Raw genomic sequence first — 13,465 nt, forward strand, 5'->3', positions numbered from 1 at the left:
CTATAAATAATAGCCTTATAAGTACAATTTATTTGCTACAGTCTGTTAGTGTTTTTAGTCTTAGGTTTAGTCTGGTAGGTTCCAAGCAGTCAAAGTGTGCGTTAACACGGAGTTAACAGTCAGGTCCTGGGTCGAAGGTAAGAACTTGGTTAGGAGACAGGGGCGTGAAAGAGGGGGGGGGGGGGGGGGGGGGGCGATGGAGGTGAAGTCAGTGGGATACAGGTGGAAGGAGGTGGGTTAGAGAAGGAGGAGCGTATGTCAGTGAGTGTGTGTGTGTGTGTGAGTGTGTGTGAGTGTGAGTGTGAGTGTGTGTGAGTGTGTGTGTGTGTGTGTGTGTGAGTGTGTGTGTGTGTGTGTGTGGGTGAGTGTGTGTGTGTGTGTGTGTGGGTGAGTGTGTGTGTGTGTGTGTGTGGGTGAGTGTGTGTGTGTGTGTGTGTGTGCTTGTGGTGTCAAAATAAAATGTATTTTTTGTACTCCTCTCCCTCCTCCTCCTCACACAGATGGTGCCATTAACTCTCCTTCCTCAGGTGATTTTCACTGTTTAATATCACGCAGCAGGAAGCTGCTCCTTATGTTTGAGACGGTTTTCATGGCAACTGATTTTCAAGCGGATCACATGTGATGAATATCATCAATACCAATCTGGATCTAATTTATTAGCTGTAAAGTGTTAATTACTTTTATTAACATGTTTTCCAATTAACTAAGTTACACAAGTTACATTATAAGAGGATCAATTAAACATAAATCCTTTATTATACAGATATGTATGAAGTTCTTCAGTCTATATCTCAGAGCCACATATTGATTATTGATCTGCAGTAAGCATCAATAAGAGCAGCTCTGAAGGTAGAACCCAAGAGGCAATGTTAAGATACATAATACGTGTAGCCGAGGGTTTATAGTGCGCCTATACTTTGGTTTATTAATAAAGCCTCGAGCACGTCGCCCCCCCCCCAGGCCGGCCTTCCCCACAGCAGACGGCTGAGGCCTCCTGCTTCACCTGAGTCAGCCAGATGCATGCTGGGAACAACATGTCTGACAACATGATGTCTCTAATACTTGTACCACCGTATATACACACCACAGATGTGTAACGTTAGTTTTGATATTAAAAGCTCCGATGGGACCAGCAAACCAGTAGATATGTAGAATGAATTAATAATAATAATATCTATTTAGAACCAGTCAGAACAAGTCAAAAGCACAACATTAGTTACCAAACACATTCAATTCAGCATCCTGCAGAGCCTGTGAAAGGCAAAGACACTTTTGTCTCTGTCAATGACATCAAGACAGTACCACAGTGGACCTGGAACCCAAGGTGTGTTCAGGCCTGAGCTAACACCGGTGAAAGTCCCTAAACTCCCTAAACTGGAGTTGAGGAGGAGCAGGTCCCCCCCCCACAACACACGATCCAATCACACGCAACGTGTGTCTCCTGACATTAATGTGACAGGAGGAACAAAGCGTGAGGGTTGGATGGTGCTTGCTGTGTCTCCAACTCTCGTCCTTATCAGATCTGTGTCTGCCTGGTTGGCACTTTGTGCTTTGCCCTCTGACCTTTCACCCCTCAACCAGGACAAGACAGTGACCCCTAAATGAGCACTAAGAAGAGCTTTTGATTATCACTTTTAAAGTCTGTGTATTCTACGTAGGCTGGATCCACTTCTGCTCCTTTAGGAGACACTACATGGCCTAGGAAGGTGAGTTGAGTCTCAGGAAGATGGCATTATTTCACATTCAGGGTTAGATGGGCCTTTTCTCTTGAGTTTATGAAAAGACGATGATATCATCTATGTAGAGAAAGCAGACACTGTCCTTCAGCTCCAAGACAAGCCGGCTTGCACACATGAAGTCTAGGCCCAGCAGGTAAGGCCTACATAGCTGGCCGTCACGCCCCAGCTTCTCCTTTTCCAACATATCCAGCCTCCACTTGAGACAAAGTCTTTTGTGGACAGGGCGGGTGATTGTACACTTCAACGCAGTTGCTCCTCAATCTCAGACTGATGGTCCGAGAGCAGCAAGGCTTCAGGGAACGCACCGTTAAACAAAGAGCTCAGTCAACGGCCCCCTGGTGAGAACACGCTCGCAGTGCTCAACCAAATCTGCGACCCCTAAACCCCGGCTTTAGAATACTAACCATCTATTTCATTACATTTTATTATATTTTTATCTTATTGTACTTGTAGGTCTGACATATGATGGCAATAAATGTTTCCTGATTGCTGAATGCTGATAATAGTGGAGTCGTGCTCCTCAGGTGCACCACTACCCACCGCTGCCCCCTCCTGGCTTGTGGTGGACTTTTCTGCTGTAGGTCTAGTTACTATAATGGAATAGTTCTGCAATGTTGGGTGTAGGGTGTATAGTATGTGTTAGTACTAGGTACTAGGACCCCTCCCATGAATCATATCAACACAATAACAAAACAAACTTCCTCTCACTAAAGGTTTATTTCAGCTATTCATAAGGCCAACATCCCCACTTAATATCACCTGGAGATAGCTGCCAACTCAAATGGATTGTGGAAAGTTTTGGGGTAAGAAAAAATAAATCTTGCCCTACCACAGGTAGACTAATGACTTAATACCTCACACAGGTAGATTTATATAATAATACCTCACACAGGTAGATTTATATAATAATACCTCACACAGGTAGATTAATATAATAATACCTCACACATGTAGATTAATATAATAATACCTCACACAGGTAGATTAATATAATAATACCTCACACAGGTAGACTAATGACTTAATACCTCACACAGGTAGATTAATATAATAATACCTCACACAGGTAGATTAATATAATAATACCTCACACAGGTAGACTAATGACTTAATACCTCACACAGGTAGATTAATATAATAATACCTCACACAGGTAGATTAATATAATAATACCTCACACAGGTAGATTAATATAATAATACCTCACACAGGTAGATTAATATAATAATACCTCACACAGGTAGATTAATATAATAATACCTCACACAGGTAGATTAATATAATAATACCTCACACAGGTAGATTAATATAATAATACCTCACACAGGTAGATTAATATAATAATACCTCACACAGGTAGACCGACGAGATGACGTGCATGAACACCAGACCTGGAATTTATTGAGAGTTTTTGTCCTTGAAACACATTTCAGACTGAAATTGGTTTTATTCTCAAAGCCAAAGTCAGTTAAAATATAAAGATGTTCATAAAGCTATAGTTTAACGTTCGAAACACTTCTATTTAACATAGTTAATGTTTTCCAGACAGATTCCTGACAAACTGCCCTGAGGACCGTGAGGAAACAACTGACTAAATCATCCGGAAGTAGTAGTATTTTGATTGACAGGTTAAACCCAACCTTCTCCTTTACGTAACGAGTGGGCGAGAGCCGCTATTCTCTACGTAGTTACGCACAAAGTGACGTATGACGCCGCGGTGACTAGCTGTCAGTGAAAGGACCTTTAAATGGCCGCAAAGTACGGAGCTACGACTCGGTAATAACCGGTAATGACGCTTTCACAGAGGTATACGGTTAATGCATGAACGCCGGATTTGATTCGTCCAAACCAACATTTTAACCATTTTATTTGTTGTAAAAACACCTAAAATGGGCGACGAGGACGAGTGCGTGCGGAAAGCTAGAAGCGGATTTGAGGACTTGTGTCGAGCTTTAAATATGGACGAAGAGGCGAGAGACGATGCCTGGAAGAGCTACGAGACCACGAGCAGGAACTTTACGTTAGAGGTGAGACCTGTCTGCCTGTCTGTCTGTCTGTCTGTCTGTCTGTCTGTCTGTCTGTCTGCCCGTCTGTCTGTCTGTCTGCCTGTCTGTCTGTCTGTCATAGGAAACATGACACCGGTGTTTATGCTTCTTTATAACCGGATCCTTACTGCTAACTAGCAGCCGTTAGCTAACGTTAGCTTCATTTACTGCTGCTAACCATACTAACGTCTCTGTAGCTGCCTGTCTCTCTGTGTGTGTGTGTATGTGTGTGTGTGTGTGTGTGTCTGTATGTGTGTGTCTGTATGTGTGTATCTGTATGTGTGTGTGTGTGTGTGTGTGTGTGTGTGTGTGTATGTGTGTGTCTGTATGTGTGTATCTGTATGTGTGCGTGTGTGTGTGTCTGTATGTGTGTGTCTGTATGTGTGTATCTGTATGTGTGTGTGTGTGTGTGTGTGTGTGTGTGTGTGTGTGTGTGTGTGTGTGTGTCTGTATGTGTGTATCTGTATGTGTGTGTATGTGTGTGTGTGTGTGTGTGTCTGTATGTGTGTGTCTGTATGTGTGTATCTGTATGTGTGTGTGTGTGTGTGTGTGTGTGTGTGTGTCTGTATGTGTGTGTCTGTATGTGTGTATCTGTATGTGTGTGTGTGTGTGTGTGTGTGTGTGTGTGTGTGTGTGTGTCTGTATGTGTGTATCTGTATGTGTATGTATGTGTGTGTGTGTGTGTGTCTGTATCAGACAGTCAATAATTCACATGGTTATAATAATAAATCATAATCATAATAATGATAATAACAATGATTACTTTACAGAAGTATGATTCCTACACAGCTCATTCAAGCTGACACCAGCAGGCTGACTAATACTATTAGTCGACTAAAGAAAGAATGACTAATACTATTAGTCGACTAAAGAAAGAATGACTAATACTATTAGTCGACTAAAGAAAGAATGACTAATACTATTAGTTGACTAAAGAAAGAATGACTAATACTATTAGTCGACTAAAGAAAGAATGACTAATACTATGGTCCCTTTGTGCTTATTTGATGTTCTTTCATGTCCTGCGTCCAGGGCAGTGACCTCCACTGGTTGGCCTGCTCTCTGTACGTGGCCTGCAGGTCTTCAGTGCCGACCGTGGGTAAAGGAACTGCCGAGGGGAACTACGTGTCCCTGACCAGGATCCTGCACTGCTCAGAGATGAGGTAGGCCCACTGGTACCTGTGTTCTCACCTGAAGGTCCGTTCGGTGACCGGGTCCATGTGGCCCTCCGTTTTATACACAGTGGTGGAACAGCTACTCTGATTGATCTTCTACTTCAGTTAAAGTAGAAATCCCTCATTGTAGGAATAAATGTAAGTTACAGGGCATAAGAAGGTAGAGGGGTGTGTCCTCATGGGGTTCATTAATGAAGTTGGTTGAAATGCACTTATTGTAAGTCGCTTTGGATAAAAGCGTCAGCTAAATGACGTGATGTAAAAGTTGAGGTGTGTGTCTCCTCACAGCCTCATGGTGTTCTTCAATAAGATGAAGAAATGGCAGGACATGGCCGACCTGCCTCAGGACTTCCGTCAGAGCACCGACAAGCTGGAGAGGAACTTCACTGTGTCGGCCGTCATCTTCAAGAAGTACGTCCCTATCTTCAAAACCATCTTCAGGGCCCCGTCGGAGGATCCACCCCGAGTTCACCGCAGCCGCAAACAGAGGTGACCTTTGACCCCTCCCGAGGTTCAGTTATTTTTGAATATTATTGTTTAATAAAGGTAACTAGTCTCCTCCGGTCCTCTGTCTCCAGACGTCATCCCTGCTCTGTGACCGAGGTCTTCAACTTCTGCTGGGTTCTGTTCGTCCACGCTAAAGGTATCAGTAATCTGTTTGTAAATAGAAAATCAGAGGAGCAAACAGGTGCCTTGCTCAAGGGAAGGGAAGAGTTTCATGTCTGACTACCCTGATCCGCTGGAGTTCATCTGTCTTTCCAGGGAACTTCCCGATGATTAGCGATGACCTGGTGAACTCCTATCACCTGCTGCTGTGTGCCCTGGACCTGGTCTTCACCAACGCTCTGCTGTGCAACGCCAGGAAGGACCTGCTCAACCCCGACTTCAGAGGTTGGACCTTCACCCTCTTTACACTGAAGCACATCGGATACCAAACCCACATGCGCTTTAAAGCCCCACCGCTTTGGAGGAAGCCTGCTTATCAAACGACACGAGTGCACCTGTCTTCCTGTTGACACCTGGCGTTTCCTCTGCTCCACCTGCCTCTCCTGGCATGGTGGTTATTGTGCTGAGAGGAAATGGCTGTCTCCACTCAGGAAACAACCTCCCTCCACTAAACTCTGGTTTGAAGCACTGGATCACACTGGAGAAGTTAAAGGCACAGTAGTGGTGTTTGAGTAAGGTTCTCCTCCACAGTCAGGTTGCACTACAGCAGACGGAGCAATGAACTTTAATACTGAACCCAGATAATGAAAGAACTTATAACGTTCCACCCGCATTTATCTCTCTTTACCTTTCAGTCGTAGTTAACAGTGACTGTGTATGTCTTCCTCCAGGTCTACCAGAGGACTTCAGCACTAAAGACTTCAAGCCGTCCTCGGGGCCGTACTGCTTCATAGAGCAGCTGTGTGAGCTGCACGACGGTCTGGTGCTGGAAGCCAAAGGGGTCAAAGAGCACTTCTGGAAGCCCTTCATCAAGAAGCTCTTTCACAAGAGGGTGAGACAGGCTATAGACTCACCTTAAAGGTCCTCATCCAGAGGGTGAGACAGGCCATGGACTCACCTTAAAGGTCCTCATCCAGAGGGTGAGACAGGCCATGGACTCACCTTAAAGGTCCTCATCCAGAGGGTGAGACAGGCTATAGACTCACCTTAAAGGTCCTCATCCAGAGGGTGAGACAGGCCATGGACTCACCTTAAAGGTCCTCATCCAGAGGGTGAGACAGGCCATGGACTCACCTTAAAGGTCCTCATCCAGAGGGTGAGACAGGCCATGGACTCACCTTAAAGGTCCTCTAGTTTGTTGGGGAAACACCTGATCAGTGTGTTGAGGAAAGACTCAAAAGCCCCATAAAACACACATGTCCTGGTTGTGTGTCCTCACCTCCGTCCTGGTTGTGTGTCCTCACCTCCGTCCTGGTTGTGTGTCCTCACCTCCGTCCTGTGTGCGTCGCAGCTGGGTCGCAACTTTAACACGGTTATATACGGCGTTAGCATGTAGCTAACTAGCTAGCTAAACCTCCCGGGGGTAGAAGTCTCTACAGAAGCGTTGTACGTGCGGCTTCCCTCTCACGGCGGTCCGTGGTCTGGTTCTGAGTTCAGGCTCATCTGGGTCCAGCTGTTTTACCTCTAGTTTCTCCACCAAAGTTCTTCTCTCGGAGCGAGTTTGGGTCGGGTCTTTTTGGAAGGACGCTGCCGCTGGTCGCTCTTGTTCTGTTGAACGATGAACGATGAACTCATTACCTCCATCAGTGATTGGCTTACAGCTTCTTAGACCCGCCTCTTTGGGACCCGGCCCGAGCCCAGCTGAGACGTGCAGAGAGGACGTGCAGGAAAAGCATGTATTTTGCGCAGATATCTTAAATTACAAATATTAACGGGGATATAATCCATGTTTCATAAATTGACTATATGTCAAATGTATTTTTAATATAAACAAAGATTTCTTTTCTTGTTTCCTCCACCGTTCAAGCTGCCTCTGCTACAGACTCATTATGAACCCGTCTCTCTACAGATCGTCAGAGGAAAAGAAGACGCTCTGACTGGCTTTCTGGATCCGATGAACTTCGGAGACAGTTTGTGAGTGTTCTTATTGATCTTAGGGTCAGCCGGACAATGTGGATCAGATGGACCTTACTTAAGCAACAAGGTACTTCAATAATGTAACAGTTTGAAAGAGAGAAGGAACGAATTCATCGAACAAACGTGTTCAAAATGTCTGGAAGAATTCAGCCAAACGACTTCTGTGGTTCTGGTAGATTTATTTGTCAGGTCAAAGGTCAAATAACAGCAGGAGCAGTTCTGTCGGCCCACAGGCCAGAAGAACAACTGACTAACATCAGGAAGAACATCGTGTTTTATAATTCTTGTTAGATATACAAGGAAAGATTCCTATTGGCCCTGAACTGGCGTTGAGGAGGAGCAGGTCCCCCCCCCACAACACACGATCCAATCACACGCAACGTGTGTCTCCTGACATTAATGTGACAGGAGGAACAAAGCGTGAGGGTTGGATGGTGCTTGCTGTGTCTCCAACTCTCGTCCTTATCAGATCTGTGTCTGCCTGGTTGGCACTTTGTGCTTTGCCCCCTGACCTTTCACCCCTCAACCAGGACAAGACAGTGACCCCTAAATGAGCACTAAGAAGAGCTTTTGATTATCAAGATCAAGGGTTGCTTAACAACATCTCAAACAGTTACATTACTGAAGATAAAGTCCTGCCTCAAGTACCTTCATGCTTTTATAACACGTTACCAGCGACATTATATTATAAGTAAATAATATTATATAATATATATATAATAAGTAAATATCTGCTTTCATCACAAAATAGTTGAAGCCACCAAACGTTGTGTATCTCATGTCATCAGTTTAGAGACAAATTGTAAACAGCATCGTGTCCCTCACCATCTCATTCATTCACATCATGACGTCACCTTAATGTCCGCTTGTGAAAGTTCACGTTGCCTCAAAAGCATCATTTGTGATGTTACTGTGTGCGCAGTGATATGGAACAATGGGTCAATGTGAACATGTACTGTACATTATCACTGAATAATGCACCCCGTGACTCACTCTCAACCAATCAGAACGCTGGATTTAGTCCATGCGTATTATGATCAGCTACACCCCACCCTACTCTACTCCATTCTACCCTCCTCTGCTCTAGTCTGTCTCTCACTCGGGTCTATGAGGAACACGTTCTGGCCACCGGGGGTCTGGATGAGAGGATCTTCACCGGGGAGGGGGCGAGTGAGGACATCGGTACCCCAGGACCCAGCCTGTGTGGTGGTTTGGAGAACCACGACCAGGCCGCCTACAGTCTCCACACCGCCTCTGCCCTGAAGGTCTCCACCCCTCTGACCGGGAGGGGGTTCGTCCCGGAGAATACGAGGCCGTCTCCTGTCTCGTCCGCCATGAGGAGCGTCGGCCGTCTCCACACTCTGCTGTCAGGGGCCAGACGAGGGCCGAGCGCCAAGCTGGCCACGACTCTCAGGTGTGTTCCTTAAAACTGCTGCTGCAAGAAAGTCAGATTGTTTCCACATGATGATGTTTACAACCAATGGTCTTCATGCAGGAGCTGTGCCAGAGACCCCAGTGATGTCATCAGCAAGCGCCTGAAGGACATGTTTGAGCTTCTGTGTCGTCATTACGAGGCCGGCGGGGCGGAGGGTCACTCGATGGGGAGAGGTGATAATCAGAAGAAGTCAGGCCCGAGAGGCCTCCCAGGAGCTTGACATGCTGGACTAACTCCTCTCTGAACCCCTGTAGACACGGCGGTGAAGTACTTCCACCTGGCCCACGCACTCTACTACCGGATGCTGGAGTCCATCATCGAGCGGGAGAAGACGATCCTGGGAGACGCAGACCTGTCTGTGAGTGTTCTGATGTGTGAATGTCCTAAAGGGTCCTAAAGAGTTTAGATGTTTACCTTCATGGTCAGTGTTTTACTGGCAGGCAAGTCAATCGCTCTGCTTCAAAGACACCAGACACAAAGCACAGGAAGTAATGTGTGTGTGTGTGTGTGTGTGTGTGTGTGTGTGTGTGTGTGTGTGTGTCAGTGTATCCTGGAGCAAGACGTCTTCCATCGCTCTTTACTGGTCTGCTGTCTGGAGATCGTCTTCTTCTCTAACAGACCTCCAGGAGATTTCACCAAACTGATCTCCATATTCCAGCTCCCAGCGTATCACTTCTACAAGGTATCAAGGTACTGATCACCTCTTCATCCACGTACCTGTGGACCTGAGAAGCTCACAGCTACATACCTGTGCAGGTGATCGAGGTGCTGGTGCGGTCAGAGCAGGGTCTCTATCGGGAGGTGGTGAAGCACCTGAACCAGGTGGAGGAGCAGGTCCTGGAGAGCCTGGCCTGGGCTGGCGACTCCCCGCTGTGGGAGATCCTACATGGGGCCAAAGACCAGGTCCCCGCCTGCAAGCAGGTCTGTGACCCACAACCCTCTCAGGTCCTGTTGTAACTGCCCTGGTCTTGATGTGGTCCCTTTGGATCTGGCTGTGGTTCAGGTGATGCCTCCTCAGTATCTGGAGCAGAGCGATGAGAGCAGCGGTGTTCCCCAGACTCCCATCAACCTGGGACCAGAATCTTCAGCCGTGTCCCCCTCCCCCCCCACCTTGTTGGACCGGTACAGCTCCCCCCCCACCGGCCCGTTCCGCCGCCGTCTGTTCGTGGACCCGGCGGACGGAGAGCCTCGCGCCGCCACCGGCATGACCAAGGCCGGCCTGGTCGCCACAATTGCGGCCGGGCAGACGGTGGTCTCCATGGCGACCGCCACGGTCACAGCCAACAACGGGCAGACGGTCACCATCCCAGTGCAAGGTGAGGTACCGACCCGCTCACACACACAACGATGAAGACCAGTAACCGACATGTGACTGGGGACCTGCGCAGGGATAGCCAACGAGACCGGGGGCATCACCTTCTTCCCCGTCCACGTGAGCGTGACCGGAGGAGGCGGAGCTACGCTGCAGACCCTCAGCGGCGCCCTCGCCCTCCAAGCGTCCGGCGCCAAACCGGCCAAACCGGCGGCTGGAGGCTCGCTGAGGAAAGGCTCGGTGTCGCTGTTCTTCAGGAAGGTGCCGCGCTCTCCTTTTAGATCAGAACAACCGTCACAAACGTGTTTTTGGTGAACCTTCAGTAGGAAATAATGCGTTTGTATTAGCAGTGAGTTCCTCACAGGAAGGTCCAGATTAAACTGAACATACCAGCTGTCTAAATAGGTCTTCTGTGGATCACCTCCTCCTCAGGTGTACCACCTGGCCAGCGTGCGTCTCAGAGACCTTTGTTCCAAACTGGACATCTCTTCAGCTCTGAGGACGAAGATCTGGACGTGTTTCGAACATTCTGTGGTTCACTGCAGCAACCTGATGAAGGACCGCCACCTGGACCAGCTGCTCATGTGTGCTGTGTACGTCATGGCCAAGGTGTGTGTACTGTGTGGAGTACACACTGTGTACTGTGTGTGTGTACTGTGTGTAGTACACACACACACTGTGTACTGTGTGGAGTACACACTGTGTACTACACACACTGTGTACTGTGTGTGTGTACTGTGTGTAGTACACACACACACTGTGTACTGTGTGGAGTACACACTGTGTACTACACACACTGTGTACTGTGTGTAGTACACACTGTGTACTGTGTGTGTGTACTGTGTGTAGTACACACACACACTGTGTACTGTGTGTGTGTACTGTGTGTAGTACACACTGTGTACTGTGTGTGTGTCGATCTAAAATAAGCCGACTGGTTTCTTTCAGGTGACCAAAGAAGACAAATCCTTCCAGAACATAATGAAGTGTTACAGAACGCAGCATCAGGCCAACAGCAACGTAAGGAAGTAAACACACACTAATGGAAGTAAATAAGAAGCACAGCATGGGACACAGGAAGTGAACCTGTGTCTTGTGGTTCCAGGTGTACAGGAGTGTGTTGATCTCTGGGAGGAACAACAAACTCAACTCACCTGGAATCCTGCAGGATCCAGGTAAGAAACAGCTGCTGGCTTGAAGTTGTTATTTTCATGATTTTGTGTTGAGTAAGAGTACAAAATATATAGTTTCATAAGATTCAATTTAGTTGTTGACAGTTTGTCTCTTTTTGTCCTTTTCTTAATGTGTTTTTTTCTTCGGATACTTAAACAACTCTGATAGATATTTAGTGTGTGTGTGTGTGTGTGTGTTAGCTGTGCAGCTAACACACACACACACACACACACACACACACACACACACTGCTGTCAGGTAGGCTCACCTGGAGTTATGAATCATGACCGAGGAGTTGAGGGTTCCTTCTTCTTCGTCTCCTCCCAGCCGGAGACATGTCCAGCCACGTGGACCCCTCGCAGCCCAGAAGTGCTCCCTCCACTCCGAGCACCTCCTCGCCTCCCGCCTCCTCCCCCGTGGACGCCGGGGAGGAGGAGCGGGGAGACCTGATCCACTTCTACAACCACGTCTACATCAAACAGATGAGGGCCTTTGCTCTGAGATACTCAGCCGGCTCTCCATCAGCCGCGGTTTGTCTCCTTCTTCTTCTTCTTCTTCTTCTCTCTCTGGTTGTGCTCAGTGTGGCTGTGGTGGTTCAAGTGTGGGTGGGTTAGATTGGAATGTTCCTGGTCTTCGGGTCTCTAACCAGCGACCGGTGGCGACTAACAATAAGTGCATTTTGCAGAAGGTGTTGTTGATGCGGGAGGTCTTAGTCCTGATGGACCTCAGCCCCCTGCCGGATAGGAGGGGCACAAACAGTCCAGGGTCAGAGGGGTCAGAAGTACAATAGCTAAAACTGGGTCTCTCTGCCTGTCTGTCTTAACAGCTGGAAACCCCCCCCCTGTGTCCGTACCCCTCCCTGAGGACCGGCTCCCCCCGGCGGATGCTCCTCTCCAGCAAACACTCCATCTACATCTCTCCTCACAAGATAAGCCCCGCCCCCAGCGCATCGAGCCCACGGGACAAGATCTCCTACTACATCTCTAGCAGCCCCACCAACGTGAGACCCCCCCCCCCCCACACACACACACACACACACACACTACTGTACATCTCACCCCCCCCCCCACCCCCACACACACACTACTGTACATCTCACCCCCCCCCCCCACACACACACACACACACACACTACTGTACATCTCACCCCCCCCCACACACACACACACACACTACTGTACATCTCAGCACAAACTGGATGACAGGAAGCTGATCACAGAGATATTTACTGTAAAGGGATTCCAGGTGAAGGTGATGTAAGCTGTGACCTTTGACCCCCAGCGTCTGCAGGAGATCAACAGTATGATCCGGACCGGAGAGACTCCGACCAGGAAGAGGAGTCGACCTCTGGAGGAGCAGACGTCCCCCAAGAGGGTCTGTCAGGAGAACCAGTCGGCCCTGCTGCGCCGCCTACAGGCAGTGGCCACTGACCGAGGCTCCTCCCACTGACCGAGGCTCCTCCCACTGACTGAGGCTCCTCCCACTGACCGAGGCTCCTCCCACTGACCGAGGCTCCTCCCACTGACTGAGGCTCCTCCCACTGACCGAGGCTCCTCCCACTGACTGAGGCTCCTCCCACTGACCGAGGCTCCTCCCACTGACTGAGGCTCCTCCCACTGACCGAGGCTCCTCCCACTGACCGAGGCTCCTCCCACTGACCGCACACACACACAGACACACTCCTAACCTTCTGGCAGGTCGGGCCTGATGACATCATTCGCTCTCGTCTGTGATTGGCTGGCACTCTGTCAGCTGTGATTATTCAACTTTTAAATAAAAACAACAAAGGAAAAAAAATCTAATAATCATAAAACCAACGATATTCAAACTATACTTTTCAGAATCAATCGATTTTAAACCGATTTTAAACGTATTTATTTTTAATCAGCATGTTTTCTGTGTTCGTGTTTGATTATGTTTATATTTTATATTATGAGGTAAATGTGCTGTAAATATTTGTACAAATAGAGAAAATATATTGTGAATTTAAGTGCCTTTATTTT

The 13,465-nt window shown here is 47.9% G+C and overlaps 1 protein-coding gene across 1 annotated transcript; it reads left to right on the plus strand.

Annotated features, from left to right (window-relative positions):
* Positions 1-3,438: 3,438 nt before the first annotated feature.
* On the plus strand, positions 3,439-13,268 carry rbl2 (retinoblastoma-like 2 (p130)). Its single transcript, XM_037452031.2, has 20 exons — positions 3,439-3,766; positions 4,817-4,947; positions 5,248-5,448; positions 5,538-5,602; positions 5,722-5,850; positions 6,297-6,457; positions 7,475-7,539; positions 8,630-8,956; positions 9,038-9,150; positions 9,232-9,335; positions 9,522-9,659; positions 9,734-9,898; positions 9,981-10,293; positions 10,366-10,550; positions 10,722-10,898; positions 11,238-11,309; positions 11,395-11,464; positions 11,790-11,992; positions 12,289-12,462; positions 12,744-13,268. The coding sequence occupies exons 1-20, from the start codon at positions 3,629-3,631 to the stop codon at positions 12,909-12,911; spliced, it is 3,099 nt and encodes a 1,032-aa protein (XP_037307928.1). The 5' UTR covers positions 3,439-3,628; the 3' UTR covers positions 12,912-13,268.
* The last annotated feature ends 197 nt before the right edge of the window (positions 13,269-13,465 follow it).

This window comes from Pungitius pungitius, chromosome 6 (assembly GCF_949316345.1).
Source record: "Pungitius pungitius chromosome 6, fPunPun2.1, whole genome shotgun sequence".
NCBI classification, from domain to species: Eukaryota; Metazoa; Chordata; class Actinopteri; order Perciformes; family Gasterosteidae; genus Pungitius; species Pungitius pungitius.

Excerpts from the sequence above, each read along its gene's own strand:
- rbl2 (XM_037452031.2), top strand. The coding sequence starts at position 3,629 with ATGGGCGACGAGGACGAGTGCGTGCGGAAAGCTAGAAGCGGATTTGAG. Across the intron at positions 4,948-5,247 it reads CTGCACTGCTCAGAGATGAG|CCTCATGGTGTTCTTCAATA; the intron begins GTAGGCCCACTG and ends GTCTCCTCACAG. Across the intron at positions 11,993-12,288 it reads CCGGCTCTCCATCAGCCGCG|CTGGAAACCCCCCCCCTGTG; the intron begins GTTTGTCTCCTT and ends CTGTCTTAACAG.